The sequence below is a fragment of the Pipistrellus hanaki genome (genome assembly GCF_964339955.1).
Source record: "Pipistrellus hanaki genome assembly, chromosome: 4".
NCBI classification, from domain to species: Eukaryota; Metazoa; Chordata; class Mammalia; order Chiroptera; family Vespertilionidae; genus Pipistrellus; species Pipistrellus hanaki.
This window is the reverse complement of record NC_140506.1, coordinates 93974180-93989033: the sequence shown is the minus strand read 5'-3', so window position 1 is coordinate 93989033 and position 14854 is coordinate 93974180. Positions and strand designations below refer to the sequence as shown.

The following is a 14854-nucleotide window of genomic DNA, read 5'->3' as shown; positions in this document are numbered from 1 at the left end:
AAATTGTAGCAATGAACAAAAAGACAAGATACACTTAAACAATACTGCAGTTTATCAAAAGACACATAAGAAATTTCAACTCATGTATTTGACAGTTATAAAAATCAACATTTGGCTAAGTTATAAACATGTTTATAATGCAATTATTTGCATAATTCTAATAATGGTAATGATGGCTATTAAGATCAGAATAGGTTAAAAAAAACAACTTAAAAACATAAAAATACATAGCCCAATATTTACCTGTAGAATATGTTCACTTATGACTAAAGTTCAGCATTTACTATATTGCCAACACTCTAATTTTAAAAATCACACCCAAAGGGTAAGGCAAAAGAGCTAGCAACTGGCCTATTTGTTTACTTCTCAATTTGTGAAAATGTCCTTAATCTGTTGATGTAGCAAACAAATTTCAACTGTGCTATGCAAAAGAAGAGACGATAGTCTGCTTTGCAATGAACTTTATAGTTCAATCACACACAGGCAACATGCTATATATGAAAAAATTACTAACTGAACTACAGGTATTAAATACTGAAAAAAGTTAAGTTTATTATAATTTACTTTATTTAACAATCTAGGAAGTTCACAGCCATCAGCAGTTCCAGTGCAGTTTCAGGTGCAATTGGGAATTCAGGAATCTCGTGGAGCTGTTAGTGTAGCGAATCTTGTAAGTAAAACACATGCACACTTTTGATAGCACATGTGAAGGGATCTCTCTAAAATTGACTTCATTCGTTTTGTTCTCAGCAAACTGACCTGGGCCACTCAACATGGCTTTTATTATTCCTGATGTTAATGCATGTTCTCTTTTTACAATAAATTCATGACCATCTGAAGATATCAATTTGACATACATGGCATCAGGGCCTTCATAGCCACCATAGGTTTTCTCTTCTCCATCCATTATGTTCTTAGGAAATTTTACTTCGCTTCCACAGTCCCGCAGCCACCGCAGCCACCACGCCAGGTCCCCGAGCACTGACTGCCACAGCCCCCACTCCAGGGCCACCTCCTCCCCACCCCCACTGAATGAATGTGCTTTTTTTTGATATTACATAATAACTAGAGGCCAAGTGCACGAAACTCATGCACTGGGGGATTGGAATGGGGGGGTCCCTCAGCCTAGCCTGCACCTTCTCTCAGTCCAGGACCCCTCACTCCTTACGGCTCACCTGCTCACTGCTCCTTACCTCTCAGCTCACTGCTCCTTAGAGCTGCTTCGAAGGTGGGAGAGGCTCCCACCAAGGCCTCCTGAGCTCACCAGCTGCCAGCTGCCAGCCATGAGCCCAGCTTCTGGCTGAGCTGAGCTTCCCCACTGACCACCAAGGGGCAGCTCCTGCATTGAGTGTCTTCCCCCTGGTGGTCAGTATGCATCATTGCCACGAATCGTTCCACTGGTCATTCTGCTGTTCAGATGATTTGCATATTAGGCTTTTATTAGATAGGATATGCTATTTTATATTGTGTAATGAGATTTCCAACAACAACATTTGGAAGAATTGCATAAATCACTGAAGTAACATTTTCCAAATGACCAATGCCTAAGTCATAAAATCATACATGGGTAAAATATCCAATGGAAAAGCAAGATGGACAAGTGGATTTTAATGTAATAGAGCACAAAACAATTCACCAGAAAAGGCAATTAAAATATTCTGTTACCATTGTATATCTGTGTGACACTTGATTTTTTCATATATTAGTACATCTGCTAAAATAATAGCACAAGTCTGGTTGCTGAAGCCAAAATGAGAGTCTAGCTATTTTCTTTTCTTTTTCTTTTTTAAAAATATGTTTTCATTGATTTTAGAGAGAAGGGAGAGCAAGAGAGAAACACTGATGTGAGAGAAACATGAATCAGCTGCCTCCCACATGAACCCCAACTGGGGATCAAGCCCAAAACCCAGGCATGTTCCCTGAAGGGGAATTGAATTGGAGACCCCTCTGTGCACAGAACATGCTCAATCAATGGAGCCACACCGGCCATGGCAAGAGTCTAGCTATTTTCTGTTAAACCGGATACTGGGGAAATTTGGGGAAATGTAAAATAATTCCAATATTCCTACTAATTTGGGGGAGGGGGAATATAGCTGTTTTAACTAAAGGTATTATTATATTCAGAAGTAATGGGTTATTTTTAAATTAATTGTTTTAAGACTTCCTCAACTTTAATTTCTGATTTGTTAAATAGCATAGATATACATAATCATAGCTCTTTTGAGGTAACAGTTTAAAAGCATCCTGAGACCAAAAAGATTTGATGATTGTTCTATAGCTATATTACTCTGACCTTTCCACAGGGCAAGTTGGCAAATGACATTTTATACTACCTCTGAAGTACAAAGGGCAACGATGTTTGAAGCACATAACAGACTGTAAATTAAATGTTTTCCACACTGCACTAAGTAGGTATCACAAAGGAACCAATTCACCAGAAGTGAGGGGCAGTGGTAAAATGAGAAAAAAATTATCTGGATTCCAGCACAGACCCTACCAGACTCTCCAGACATTAGCCTTCCCATCTGCAAAATGAGATACCCGCAGAGCCTATTTTTAGACTGCTTCCAATGGTCAGTTCCAAGATTCTAATCCGGGACCCCTAAACGGCGGCCCACAGCTTGCATCTGGCCTTCAGATGGGTTGGCCCTCATGGTGTTGTGAGAGGTGCCCCAGGAAAGCCATTGGCAGGAGCTGAGTGAGAAGCCTCCCTTTCAGAAGTACTGATTTTCAGTCGCAGCCCGGGCTGTCCCTTGCAGACACCTGCATTTGCAGCATCTGGAATGGAGGGTCTCTCTAAAGCCCCTCCCAAACCTCAAACTCCACAAGTCAGCTCCAGAGACAGTGTCTGGGTTCCTTTCTCACTCTGCCACTTGCTGGCTGGCTGGACGGGGGCAAGCTATTTAACTTCTCTGGGCTTCGGTTACCTCATTTGCAAAGTGGGATAGCAACACTCAACTCAAAGGGCTATTAGGAAGCTTGGCGAGGTGCTGCTTGACAGCACTAACGGAGTTCCTGGCACTGCACAGAACTAATTATTACCATCGAGGCACAGGAGAGGGTATTCCCTGTATCCGCCCACCCCTCCCGGACCAAGTCCCGTTTTCCAGTAGGTTGACTGCACGCCCCAGGAGGAGGTTTACCGCCGCACCGACTCCCATATCCCACAGGTCCACGTCCTAGGGTACACAAGAGCCTCACCAGACGCTTACTTCTTTCCCTGCCCAGACCCCTTCGCTGAGCCCCGGCCAGAACCGGGCTCCTATACCACCACAGCTCCACAGAGGCAGACACTGCCCACTCCCCCAGCCTCTCCTCCCTCAGACCCGAGACCACCTTGGTTCAGGCAAGGTGGTCCAGGGTTCTGTAGCTTGGCATTCTGCCCCCGGGGAGAGGGAGGGCGCTGGGGGAAGGGAAGCCTGAGGAGAGATGGGAGAACAACTCCTCGACCTCCCGGAGGAGCCAACGAACACTCACCGTCCATCCCTAGAGGCGGTGGTTCCGGGTGCTCAAACCGGAAGCGGCATCAGCACTGTTTGCAGTTCCCCTGGTTACTGCGGGCGTGCGGGCCAATAGCGGCGGAGCGTCACTGGCTGGGCCCGCCCCCAAGGGGGATGACGTTACGTAGGCGCTCCGAAACTCCTCCTCCGACCGCCTGGTCCGGCCCGCCTCCGGAGTCGCGAACGGTGATGCGCAGGCGCGCTGGGCCGGGCTCCTCGGCGGCACAGTGCGCAGGCGCCCCGGGTGCTGCTAACTGAAGTAGCAATGGACGCGCTGGAGTCGTTGTTGGACGAGGTGGCCCTGGAGGGGCTCGATGGCCTGTGCCTGCCCGCGCTGTGGAGCCGCCTGGAGACGCGCGTGCCGCCCTTCCCGCTGCCCCTGGAGCCCTACACGCAGGAGTTTCTGTGGAGGGCCCTCGCCACGCACCCGGGCATCAGCTTCTATGTGGAGCCTCGGGAGCGACCCGACCTCCAGCTGCAGGACCGGTCAGCGGCTCGGCCTGGCGGGCGCGGGCGGGCCGGCGGGCGGGCAGGCCCAGGGCCGGGGTCCGATGGAGCCAGAGGGGACCGGGTTCTGATGGAAGGAAGGTGGAGAGAGGAGAGGAGCCGTCGGAGAACCGGGGGTCAAATGGGGGTGGGAGCTCTGTGTGAAGCTGATTTGGGGTCCCTCAAGCCTGGCAGGGCCCCGGCGACTGATGGAGTTGGGGGGCATGGTCTGATGGATGTGGGAGTCGTCTGCTGATGTCCCATTATACCCGTGTGTAAGTTTGGGGTGATGGTGAGCAGGACTAGGGGGATATTAGTCAAGTTTCTAGAGTGTAGGAGGGTAGGATTGGAGTGGGAAAGCAGTTCAGGCCAAGACTAGAGACAGGTCCTGGCGGCTAGCTCAGTGGGATAAAGCATTGTCCCCATATGCCCCTGTCAGGGCACATGCAAGAAGCAATGAATGCATAAATAAGTGGAACAACAAACTCTCTCTCTCTCCTTTCTTTTCCTTTCCTTTCCTTTCCTTTTCTTTCCTTTCCTTTCTTTTCCTTTCAAGTCAATAATTTTTTTAAAGCACTGGGGACAGGAGGAATGAGATCTGTATAACAAGCTTAGCAATAATAATAATAATAATAGCTAGAATTTATTGAGTGCTTATTATTGGCCTGGCACTATTCTAAGACCATGTTCTGGGACCTTCAGGAAATTATACCCAACTTCATCCTCACAGTGACTCTATGAGGAGGGTGCTGTTACCTTCCCCATTTTGCAGAAGAGTCATGGAGAGAAAATAAGAAAATAATCTGTCCAGTTAGGGAAATTGCAAGTGCCTGTGTGCTAATTTGAACGCAGGCCATCTGTCTTCAGAGTCTTTGCTCTTAAACCATGTTGTGAGGAAGAGGAGAGGCTGTGAGAGGCAGTACTGTCCAAAATAAGACTTGGGTTTAGTTGGCCTGTTGGCAGAGTATTCTGAACAGGGAACAGCAGATGTGGAAGCCTGAAGGAAGAGAATAAAGTTATTTGATGGAAGTGTAGAACTGGAGGGAGGGAAGGAAGAATAGTAGTTGACACTTAAATGTATGCTTATTGTGAGCTGGGACTGTTCTAAGATCCTGACATATAGCAAGTTAATTTTTACAACAACCTTAAGAGGTAGGTATTACTATCCTTATTTTCCTGAAGAGAAATTGGAGGTATCAAAGAGGTGAAGTGACTTGTTCAAGGCCATCAACTAGTGAGAGCATAACTCAGAATTTGATTACAAGAAGCGTGGGTACAAAAAATACTCTTTCCTTATTAACCAAATTGGACTGGAGAAGTAATCAAAAGTTTTTTCATCCCCTTAAAGAGTTGATCCTTTACCGAAGGACTGTTGGAAACCTCTGAAGCGGGGGTTAGGTTAGGGGCAAAGAGGGAAGTTGAGAAGTTTTCAGTAATCCAATCACGAACAACCAGTGATGGTTTAGTTTACCACAGTGGGGGTGAGAATGAAGAGATGAGGCAGAGGAATAAGAGCATTTGATGACTTACTGCATGTGGGGTAAAAGGAAAAGTGGGAATCAAGGATGAGGAACCTCCTGTTCCTGGTGTGTGGGCACCTGGGTGAATACTGATGTCCCTTCTCTGTGGTAGGGAACAGAAGAGTAGCACAGTGGTTGAGTTTGGGGGGGCGGGGGGGGGGGGTGTTGAATATTCTCTGAGACACATTGGTTTGAGATTCCTTTGGGTTATGCAAGTGGAGATTCTGTTTAGTAAATACCTGGCTTCAAAGGAGTGAAAGCATGTCAGCTAGGGAGGGACTAAGCTAGGTATGTGGAGTCATCCCATATGGCTGATAATTAAAGCTGTTGGCTAGGATGATCCCTAAGAGAGAGCTTAGTGGGATTAGAAGCCTTAAAACATGGCCCTCGGGTACACCTACATACATACATACACTTATCTATCTATCTATCTATCTATCTATCTATTTATTTATTTATTTATTTATTTATTTATGTGTGTATTTATTTTTCTGGCATACAGGGCAATAAAACCATAACTTCTGAGGTTATCTTGTTTACGAGAGAGAAATCCATAAGTAAATGTGTAACTTTATGGTGTCTGGGATCTAATCATGTAGTAAATAGCAAGTTTATGTATTACTTTTTAAATCTTTATTGTTGAAAGTATTACATATATCCCTCTTCCTTCCCCCTCCTCCCCCCCCCCCCCCCCCCCGCCGCCATTAGCCCCCTCCAGCCTGCCCCCACTCCCCATCCCAGACTCTCACTGCCCCATTGTCTGTGTAGTTGGGACATGCATATATTCATACAAGGTCTTTGATTGATTACCTCCTACCCACCCACCCTTCCCCACCTCTTCCCTCAGAGATTCCGCACTCTGTTCCATGCTTCCATGTTTGTGGATCCATTTTGTTCAACAGTTTATTTTGTTCATTAGATTCCACATATGAGTGAGATCATGTGCTACTTGTCTGTCTCTGACTGACTTATTTCACTTAGCATGATACTCTCCAGGTCCCTCCATGCTGTCTCAAAGGGTAAGAGATTCTTCTTTTTTACTGCTGCATAGTATTCCGTGGTATAAATGTACCACAGCTTTTTTATCCACTCACCTACTGATGAGCACTTGAGCTTTTTCTAGATCTTAGCTATTGTAAATTGTGCTGCTATGAACATAGAGGTGCATACATTCTTTCTGATTGGTATTTTGGGTTTCTTAGGATAGATTCTTAGAAGTTGGATCATTGGGTCAAATGACATTTCCATATTAAATTTTTGAGGAAAGTCCATACTGTTTTCCACAGTGGCTACACCAGTCTGTATTCCCACCAGCAGTGTACTAGGGTTCCCTTTTCTCCGAATCCTCAACAGCACTTGTCATTTGTTAATTTGTTGATGATAGCCATTCTGACAAGTGTGAGATGTGATACCTCATTGTCGTTTTAATTTGCATCTCTCTGATGATCCATGACTTTGAGCATTTTTTCACATGTCTTTTCACCATCTATGTATGTCCTCTTTGGAGAAGTGTCTATTTAGGTCCTTTGCCCATTTTTTAATTGGATTGTTTGTTTTCCTTCTGTTAAATTGTATGAATTCTTTATATATTTAGGATATTAACCCTTTATTAGATGCATCCTTGCCAAATATGTTCCCATATAATGGAGTCCTTTTCGTTTTGTTGATGGTTTCTTTTGTTGTGCAGAATATTTTATTTTGATGTAGTCCCATTTGTTTATTTTCTCCTTAGTTTTCTTTGCCCTAGGAGATATATCCGTAAACATGTTGATACCAGAGATGTGTGAGATTTTGCTGCCTATGGTTTCTTCTAGGATTTTTATGGTTTCACAGCTTACATTTAAGTCTTTTATCCATTATGAGTTTATTCTTGTATATGGTGTAAGTTAGTTGTCCAATTTCATTTTTTGCATATATCTGTCCAATTTTTCCAATACCATTTATTAAAGAGACTGTCTTGACTCCATTATATGCTTTTGCCTCCTTTGTCAAATATTAATTGAGCATAATGGCTGGAGTTGATTTCTGGGGTCTCTGTTCTGTTCCTTTGATCTATATCCCTGTTCTTGTGCCAGTACCAGGTTGTTTTAATTACGGTGGCTTGATATCTGGTATTGTGATTCCTCTGACTTTGTTCTTCTTTCTCAAGATTACTGTGGCTATTGGAAGTCTTTTTAGGTTCCTTATAAATGTTTGGAGTATTTGTTCTAGATCTGTGAAATATGCTGTTGGTATTTTAATAGGGATTGCATTGATTCTGTAGATTGCCTTGGGTAATATAGACATTTTAATGATGTTCATTCTACCAATCCAGAACATGGTATAATCTTCCACTTGTTTATATCTTCTACCTCTTTCTACAACATCCTATAGTTTTCCCAATACAAATCTTTTGCCTCCTTGGTTAAGTTTATTCCCAAGTATTAAAAAATATATATTTTTTGGAATGATAAATGGAATTGCTTGTTTAGTTTCTCTTTCTGAGAATTCATTATTGGTGTATAAAAAAGCCATTGATTTTGGGGTGTTCATTTTGTATCCTGCTACATTGCCAAATTCATTTTTTAAATCTAGTAGTTTTTTGGTGGAATCTTTAGGGTTTTCTATATGTACTATCATGTCATCTGCGAATAATGAGAGTTTTACTTTCTCCTTTCCAATTTGGATGCCTTTTATTTCTTCTTCTTGTCTGATCACTGGTCTTGAACTCCCAGTATTATGTTGAATAAGAATGATGAAAGTGGACATCCCTGTCTAATTTCTGTTTTAGTTTTTGCCCATTGAGTATGATGTTGGCTGTAGGTCTGTCATATATGGCTTTTTTTTAAAAAAAATAAATCTTTATTGCTCAGATTATTACAATTGTTTCTCCTTTTCCCCCTCATAGCTCCCTTCCACCTGGTTTCCGCCCCCCACTCTGCCCTTACCTTCCCCACCCCACCCCCCGCCATTGTCCTCATCCATAGGTGTACGATTTTAATCCAGTCTCTTTCTGCACCCCCACACACCCCTTTCCCCCTGATAATTATCAATCCACTCCCTTTCTTTGCCCCTGATTCTATTATATTCACCAGTTTATTCTGTTCCTCAGATTTTTAATTCACTTGATCTTCCTCTTCTTAAATAATACCTTTCAGCATTTCATATAATACTGGTTTGGTGGTGATGAACTCCTTTAACTTTTTCTTATCTGTGAAAATCTTTATCTGCCCTTCCATTCTGAATGATAACTTTGCTGGATACAGTAATCTTGGTTGTAGGTTCTCGCTATTCATCACTTTGAATATTTCTTGCCACTCCCTTCTGGCCTGCATAGTTTCTGTTGAGAAATCAGCTGATAGTCGTATGGGTGCTCCCTTATAGGTAACCAGCTGCTTTTCTCTTGCTGCTTGTAAGATCCTCTTTTTGTCTTTTGCCCTTGGCATTTTAATTATGATGTGTCTTGGTGTGGTCCTCTTTGGATTCCTCTTGTTTGGGGTTCTGTAAGCTTCCTGTACTTGTAATTCTATTTCTTTCACCAGGTGGTGGAAGTTTTCTGATATTGTTTCTTCAAATAGGTTTTCAGTATCTTGCATTCTCTCTTCTTCTGGCACCCCCATAATTCTGATGTTGGTTCGCTTGAAGTTGTCCCAGAGGCTCCTTACACTATCTTCAACTTTCTGGATTCTCTTTTCTTCTTGCTTCTCCAGAGGAGTGCCTTTGGCTCTTTGTATTCCAAATATTTGACTTTCATGTGATCCTCCAGTCTACTGTTGGATTTCTGTATAATATTTTTTATTTCAGTCAGTTTATGTTTAATTTCTAGTTGGGTCTCAATAAATTTATTGGCCTTTTCTAGGAAATACTTGAAAAACCTTATAACTTTGGTTTTGAACTCTATATCCAGTCTTTTGTTCTCCATCTCTTTCTTTTGAGGTTTATTTCCCTGTTTCGGAATTTTCGCTGCTTTCCAGAGTTGGTAGGATGGCTTTGTGTGTTTGTTGTCCTATATGGCCCAGTGGGTCAGCATCCTCAGTTACCTGAGGTAGACACTCTTGGTGCTCCCCTTTGTGGACTGCGTGTACAGCCTTGTTGTAGCTAAGTCTTTATTGTTGTTGGTATCCCTGGGAGAAATTGACCTTCAGGCCAATTGGATGTAGGTATCAGCTGTGTCTACTCTGGGATACCTTCTGTATTGGAGACAGTCTTATAGGATCAGACTTGCAAAATTGCAGAAGCCTCTGTGCTCAGCTTGGATGGGGTGGAGTCTCAGTGCTGAGCTGACAGTCTTGGCTTCCCGTCGGCCCTGTGCTTGTGCACTCGTCTGAGTTTCCACCTAACCTCTGCTTTCTGCGGCTCCCCTCAGTTTCCTCCTGACCATCCCAGATTCCCCGTGCAAGAGTGCCCCAGGGGCTGGCCGGGAATTGGGTTGGGTCTCTGTAGTCTGGAGCTTCTGACTCCTTCCACTATGGAGAGGCCGCGGCAACCTCCACAGTCAGATCTCTGTGCATACTCACTCTCGCGCTACTGTAGACCCTGCCCACTGCGGCTCCCGGCTCCCGCGGTCTCCCGGTCGCTGAGTCTCTGGGTGCCTTTCTCTACCCGTATGAGCCTGGGACCACGGGGTTTCGGCCGGGGTTGGGGTTCAGTACAGTCAGAAAGGGTTCAGTGCAACCGGGACTTCCTTTCCCCTCCAGCCAGCCAGGCATTCGGCCGCCCTTCCTCTCTGTGTGCGAGCGTCTCCCTACTTCAGCGCTTTGCGGCTTCCAGTCCGATCTGTGAGCCTCTCTCCTTCTTTCTAATTGTAGATTTCCCACTCCGCCAGCTTTCCTGTGTTTTTGGATGAAGTCTGTTCTGATTTTAGTTGTTGTTTTTGAAATTGTTGTGCGAGGCCGCAGCTTAGGTGCCTATCTAGGCCGCCATCTTGATTCTTCCATATATGGCCTTTATCATGTTCAAACATGCTCCCTCTATTCCCACTTTGCTGAGAGATTTTATTAATAATGGGTGTTGGATTTTGTTGCATGCTTTTTCTGAGTCAATTGATACAACCATGTGATTTTCCCCCCAGTTTGTTATTGTGGTGTATCATGTTTATTGATTTGCAAATATTGAACCAGCCTTGCATCCCTGGAATAAGTCCCACTTGATCATGGTGTATGATCTTTTACTAGTAGATTTGCTAATATTCTGTTGAGGATTTTTAGCATCTGATGTTCATCAGGGATATTGGCCTTTAAGTCTTTTTCTTTGTAGTGTCTTTATCTGATTTTGGAATTAGGGTAATGCTGGCTTCATAAAAAGAGTTTGGAAGTGTTCCTTCCTCTTGGGTTTTTTGGAATAGTTTGAAGAGTATAGGTGTTAGTTCTTATTTGAACATTTGGTAAAACTCCCCCATGATTTTTCCTGATTCAGTTTGGGGAGATTGTATTTTTCTAGGAATTTGTCCATTTCATCTACATTGTCCAGCTTGTTGGCATATAGTTCTTCATAGTATTTCCATACAATTCTTTGTATTTTTGTGGTAACAGTCATTACTTCACTGCTTTTATGATTGTATTTATTTGGGTCCTCTCTCTTTGTTTTTTGATGAGTTTGGCTAATGGTTTATCAATTTTGTTTATCCTTTCAAAGAACCAGCTCTTGGTTTCATTTATTTTTGTGTGTGTTTTGTGTTGTTTTTTTAGACTCTGTCATTTATTTCTGCTCTAATCTTTATTATTTCCCTCCTTCTACTTACTCTGTGCTTTCTTATTGTTCTCTTTCTAGTTCTTTAAGTTGTAGGGTTAAATAATTTACTAGTATTGTTAATTTTTCTTGTTTTTGGGGGGGGGGTTTTTTTGTTTGTTTGTTTGTTTGATTGTTTTTGTGGTAGACTTATAGGCTAAAACTTTCCTCTCAGGACTGCTTTTGCTGTATCCCAGAGATTTTGGATTGTTGTGTGTTCATTTTCATTTATTTCTAGGAAGTTTTTTTATTTCTTTCTTGACCTCTTTGATAACCCATTCATTATATAGTAACATGCTATTTGATCTCCATCTGTTTTATTGTTTTTGAGTGTTTTTATTGTAGTTGATTTCTCATTTCATTGCACTGTGATCTGAGAAGATGCTTAATATGATTTCAGTCTTTTTCAACTTGTAGAGACTTGATTTGTGCCCTAACATGTGGTCTTTCTTTGTGAATGATCCATGTGCACTTGAGAAGAATGTACATTCTAAGGGGCACCTACCTTTAAAGGCTGGATGGAAACTAGGAACCTTCAAAAGAGGACTGGGAAGATGTGGCTGGAGAGAGAGAGCAGCAGCCCAGAGTGGTATCCTGGAAGCTGGGGGAGATGTAATTTGAGAATGGAGGGGTAAATAGTACAGGGGTCTACCAGAGAGCAAGGAAGAAAGGGTTGAAAAGTATATATGGGCCCAGCCAGTTTGGCTCAGTGGTTGAGCATTAACCTGTGAACCAGGAGGTCATCGTTCAATTCCGGGTCAGGGCATATGCCCCAGTTGCAGGCTCAATTCCCAGTATGGAGGGTGCAGGAGATTGTTGATCAATGATTCTCTTTCATCATTGATGTTTCTATCTCTTCCTTTCTCTTCCTCTCTAAAGTCAATAAAAATATATTTTTAAGAAAAGCGTAAAGGGGATTTAGCTTCAAATAGTGTAGGATGTGAGCAAGATTTCTAAAGAGAATCTGACAAACTTGACTGACTGGATAAAAGAAAAATCTACAAGTCAAAGATGTCTCTCTGTTGTTTATAAGAGGCAACTGGGAGAATGTGGCACCAGGGAGGGCAAGGAGGGACTTGTGGGAAGTAGGAAGAGGTCAGTCATAACTTTGGTTTTGATGTCATTGAATTTGAGGCATATAGTAGACAATTGAAGATGGGATTGATGTTTGGGAGGAAATATAGTATTAAGTATTTAATAGTGAAAATTGTTAACATGCAGGTGATAATTGAAACCATAAAAATGGATGAAGGTTCTAGAGAGATCATTAAAAAGAGATGGAAAGATGACATCTTATGGGAGGAAAACCTTGGAATCATTAAGTCCAGACCTGGTGGTTTGGAGACGAGGCACCAGATTTGTAGAGAAACCAAAAGGCCATCACTCGGGCCAGGGTGGTCATTCTCGTTCTAGAATTCAGCTTTGGGAGTCCTAGGAAAGGCTCTGTTTTCTGGGGCAGCGAATACTGCTTGTCAAGATGATCTGCATTTCAGAAAGACGGAGTGGTCTCACTCCCCCCTCTGATCTCTGCAGGCGCTTCTCAGAACACGCCAAGCAAGTGTTATTTCTGAAGCTGAGCTGTGGCTTGACATTTGTGCTTTCCTCCTTAGGTACGAAGAAATCGATTTGGAAACTGGAATTTTGGAGTCCAAGAGGGACCCGGACCCTTTGGAGGATGTCTACCCCATTCATATGATCTTGGAGAATAAGGATGGCATCCAGGGCTCATGCCGGTACTTTAAGGAGAGGAAAAACATTACCAATGACATCAGAACTAAGTCTTTGCAGCCCCTGTGTACAATGGTGGAAGCCTTTGACAGGTAACTAACTTGCACGGTCAGAAACTCACAGGACTCTTCCTGCTTTGAAGTCTGAGGGGTAGTCAGAGCGCCGTGTTGGTCTGTGGCCTCAGTGTTGTTCAGAGGGCATCATCCCCACACTAAGCCAGTCCTCTGCCTTCTTACTCTGCTCCTGTTGGGGCTAACTTTGCTCAGGGGACCTGCCATCCTTTCCATTTGTGTCCATAGTCCTAGCACAGGTCGGCGGAGCAGGCAGCTGTCTGTTGGATTAGTGTCTTTCTTTTTTTCTTTTTCTTTCTTTTAAAAATAAAAAATATATACATATATTTTTTATTTTTATATAAAAAATATATACATATATATAAAATATACATATATACATATATAATATATAAAATATATATATAAATATATACATATATAAAATATATACATATATAAAATATATATATATATTTCCTTATTGATTTCAGAGAGGAAGGGCAAGGGAAAGAGAGAGAGAGAAACATCAATGATGAGAGAGAATCACTGATTGGCTGCCTCCTGCACACCCCACACTAGGGATCGAGCCCACAACCCAGACATGTGCCCCTGGTCAGAATCAAACCTGGGACCCTTCAGTCCACAGGCTGATGCTGTACAGACTGAGCTAAACAGGCAAGGGCTCTTTTTCTTTTTTTTTAATATATTTTTATTGATTTCAGAAAGGGGGAGCAAGAAGGATCAATGATGAGAGAGAATCATTGATCAACTGCTTCCTGCACATCCCACACTGGGGACCCAGCCCATAACCTGGGCATGTGCCCTGACTGGGAATCGAACCACAACCTACTGGTTCATATGTTGACGCTCAACTACCGAACCCCACTCCCTGGGCAGGTTGGTGCCTATCATTCTCTGTCCAAGCTGGGCCCTGGGCTGCCCATCGATCCTTTTGTGAGTCTTCATTCAGGGCCTCGGTTTCCGAGACTAACCCAAGTTGTCATTTTTTCAACCTGCCCCCATCCCCACCTTCCTTTCTACTTCACTGAACATGGAGAAGCTACCCGAGTGAAGTCTCTTGACTTCCACCTTCTTCCTCAACTTGCAGACTTTCCCACATTCTTTCCCCATCCCTCATCTCAGAGGAGAGGAAAAACTGGCCATGTAATGGACACATTTCTTCCCCCTTTCCTCCTCTCCTCCCTGGCCCAGCTCCCCTTCCTCAGGCTCAGGCTCATGCTCTTCCTACCTCTGCCAGTTAGCTCCTTTTCCCCTTTACTTTCAGTCCTGCTGGTCTGCTGGTGCTCTCTCCGCAGCACATGAATGGGACTGGTCCCCTTACAATAGGACTTTCTCTTTACCTCACATTCCCTATAGCTGTAGCTTTCTCTCTGCCCGAGGCTGCAGCCATAGTTTTTGGAAGAAGTAGCTATACTCACTTCACTCTTTCCCCCTTCACCTCCTCTCCCTCCTCTATACACTATGATCTATTTTTGCCTTTATTGTTTAACCAAAATCTTATCTTCAGATCCCTATTAACAAGCCGGGGATACTGTTAGACCAGGCTTTCAAGGGCCTGGTCTACACCGTCAGATCTTCACATGCCACCTCCTCTTCCAGTTAGCTCCTTTTTCTCCTGTGCCCCCTCTTTCAGAGCTCTTTGAAGAGGTCCTGCGGTCATTGCCAAGTTGGGCAATGAGAGAGAAACACTGATGTGAGAGAGACACATTGATTGGTTGCCTTCCGCACGCATCCTGACCAGGGCTAGGGATGGAGCCTGCAATTGAGGTGCCTGCCTTTGACTGGAATCAAACCTAGGACCCTTCAGTCTCCAGGCAATCGATGCTCTAGCCACTGAGCC

At 43.5% G+C, this 14854-nt stretch overlaps 2 protein-coding genes and 1 pseudogene across 9 annotated transcripts in view; 1 reads left to right on the top strand and 2 right to left on the bottom strand.

Annotated features, from left to right (window-relative positions):
- The window catches only part of KATNIP (katanin interacting protein), a 181737-nt gene extending 178198 nt beyond the window's left edge, over positions 1-3539 (bottom strand). For 3 of the 6 annotated variants that reach the window (XM_084882882.1, XM_084882884.1, XM_084882886.1), the window contains exon 1: positions 3478-3539. In XM_084882882.1, the coding sequence (XP_084739008.1) occupies positions 3478-3484 (7 nt within the window). In that variant the 5' untranslated portion in view covers positions 3485-3539. The remainder of the gene's footprint in view (positions 1-3477) is intronic. The other 3 variants (XM_084882887.1, XM_084882885.1, XM_084882883.1) reach the window with 3 other exon arrangements.
- On the bottom strand, positions 30-966 carry LOC311621837 (elongin-C-like; annotated as a pseudogene). Its single transcript has one exon. The product of its transcript is annotated as an elongin-C-like (transcript).
- Positions 3540-3709: 170 nt separating the features above from the next.
- The window catches only part of GTF3C1 (general transcription factor IIIC subunit 1), an 84154-nt gene continuing 73009 nt past the window's right edge, over positions 3710-14854 (top strand). Inside the window, exons 1-2 of one of the 2 annotated variants that reach the window (XM_084882880.1) lie at positions 3710-3986; positions 12823-13032. In XM_084882880.1, the coding sequence (XP_084739006.1) occupies positions 3766-3986; positions 12823-13032 (431 nt within the window). In that variant the 5' untranslated portion in view covers positions 3710-3765. The remainder of the gene's footprint in view (positions 3987-12822; positions 13033-14854) is intronic. The other variant, XM_084882881.1, reaches the window with a different exon arrangement.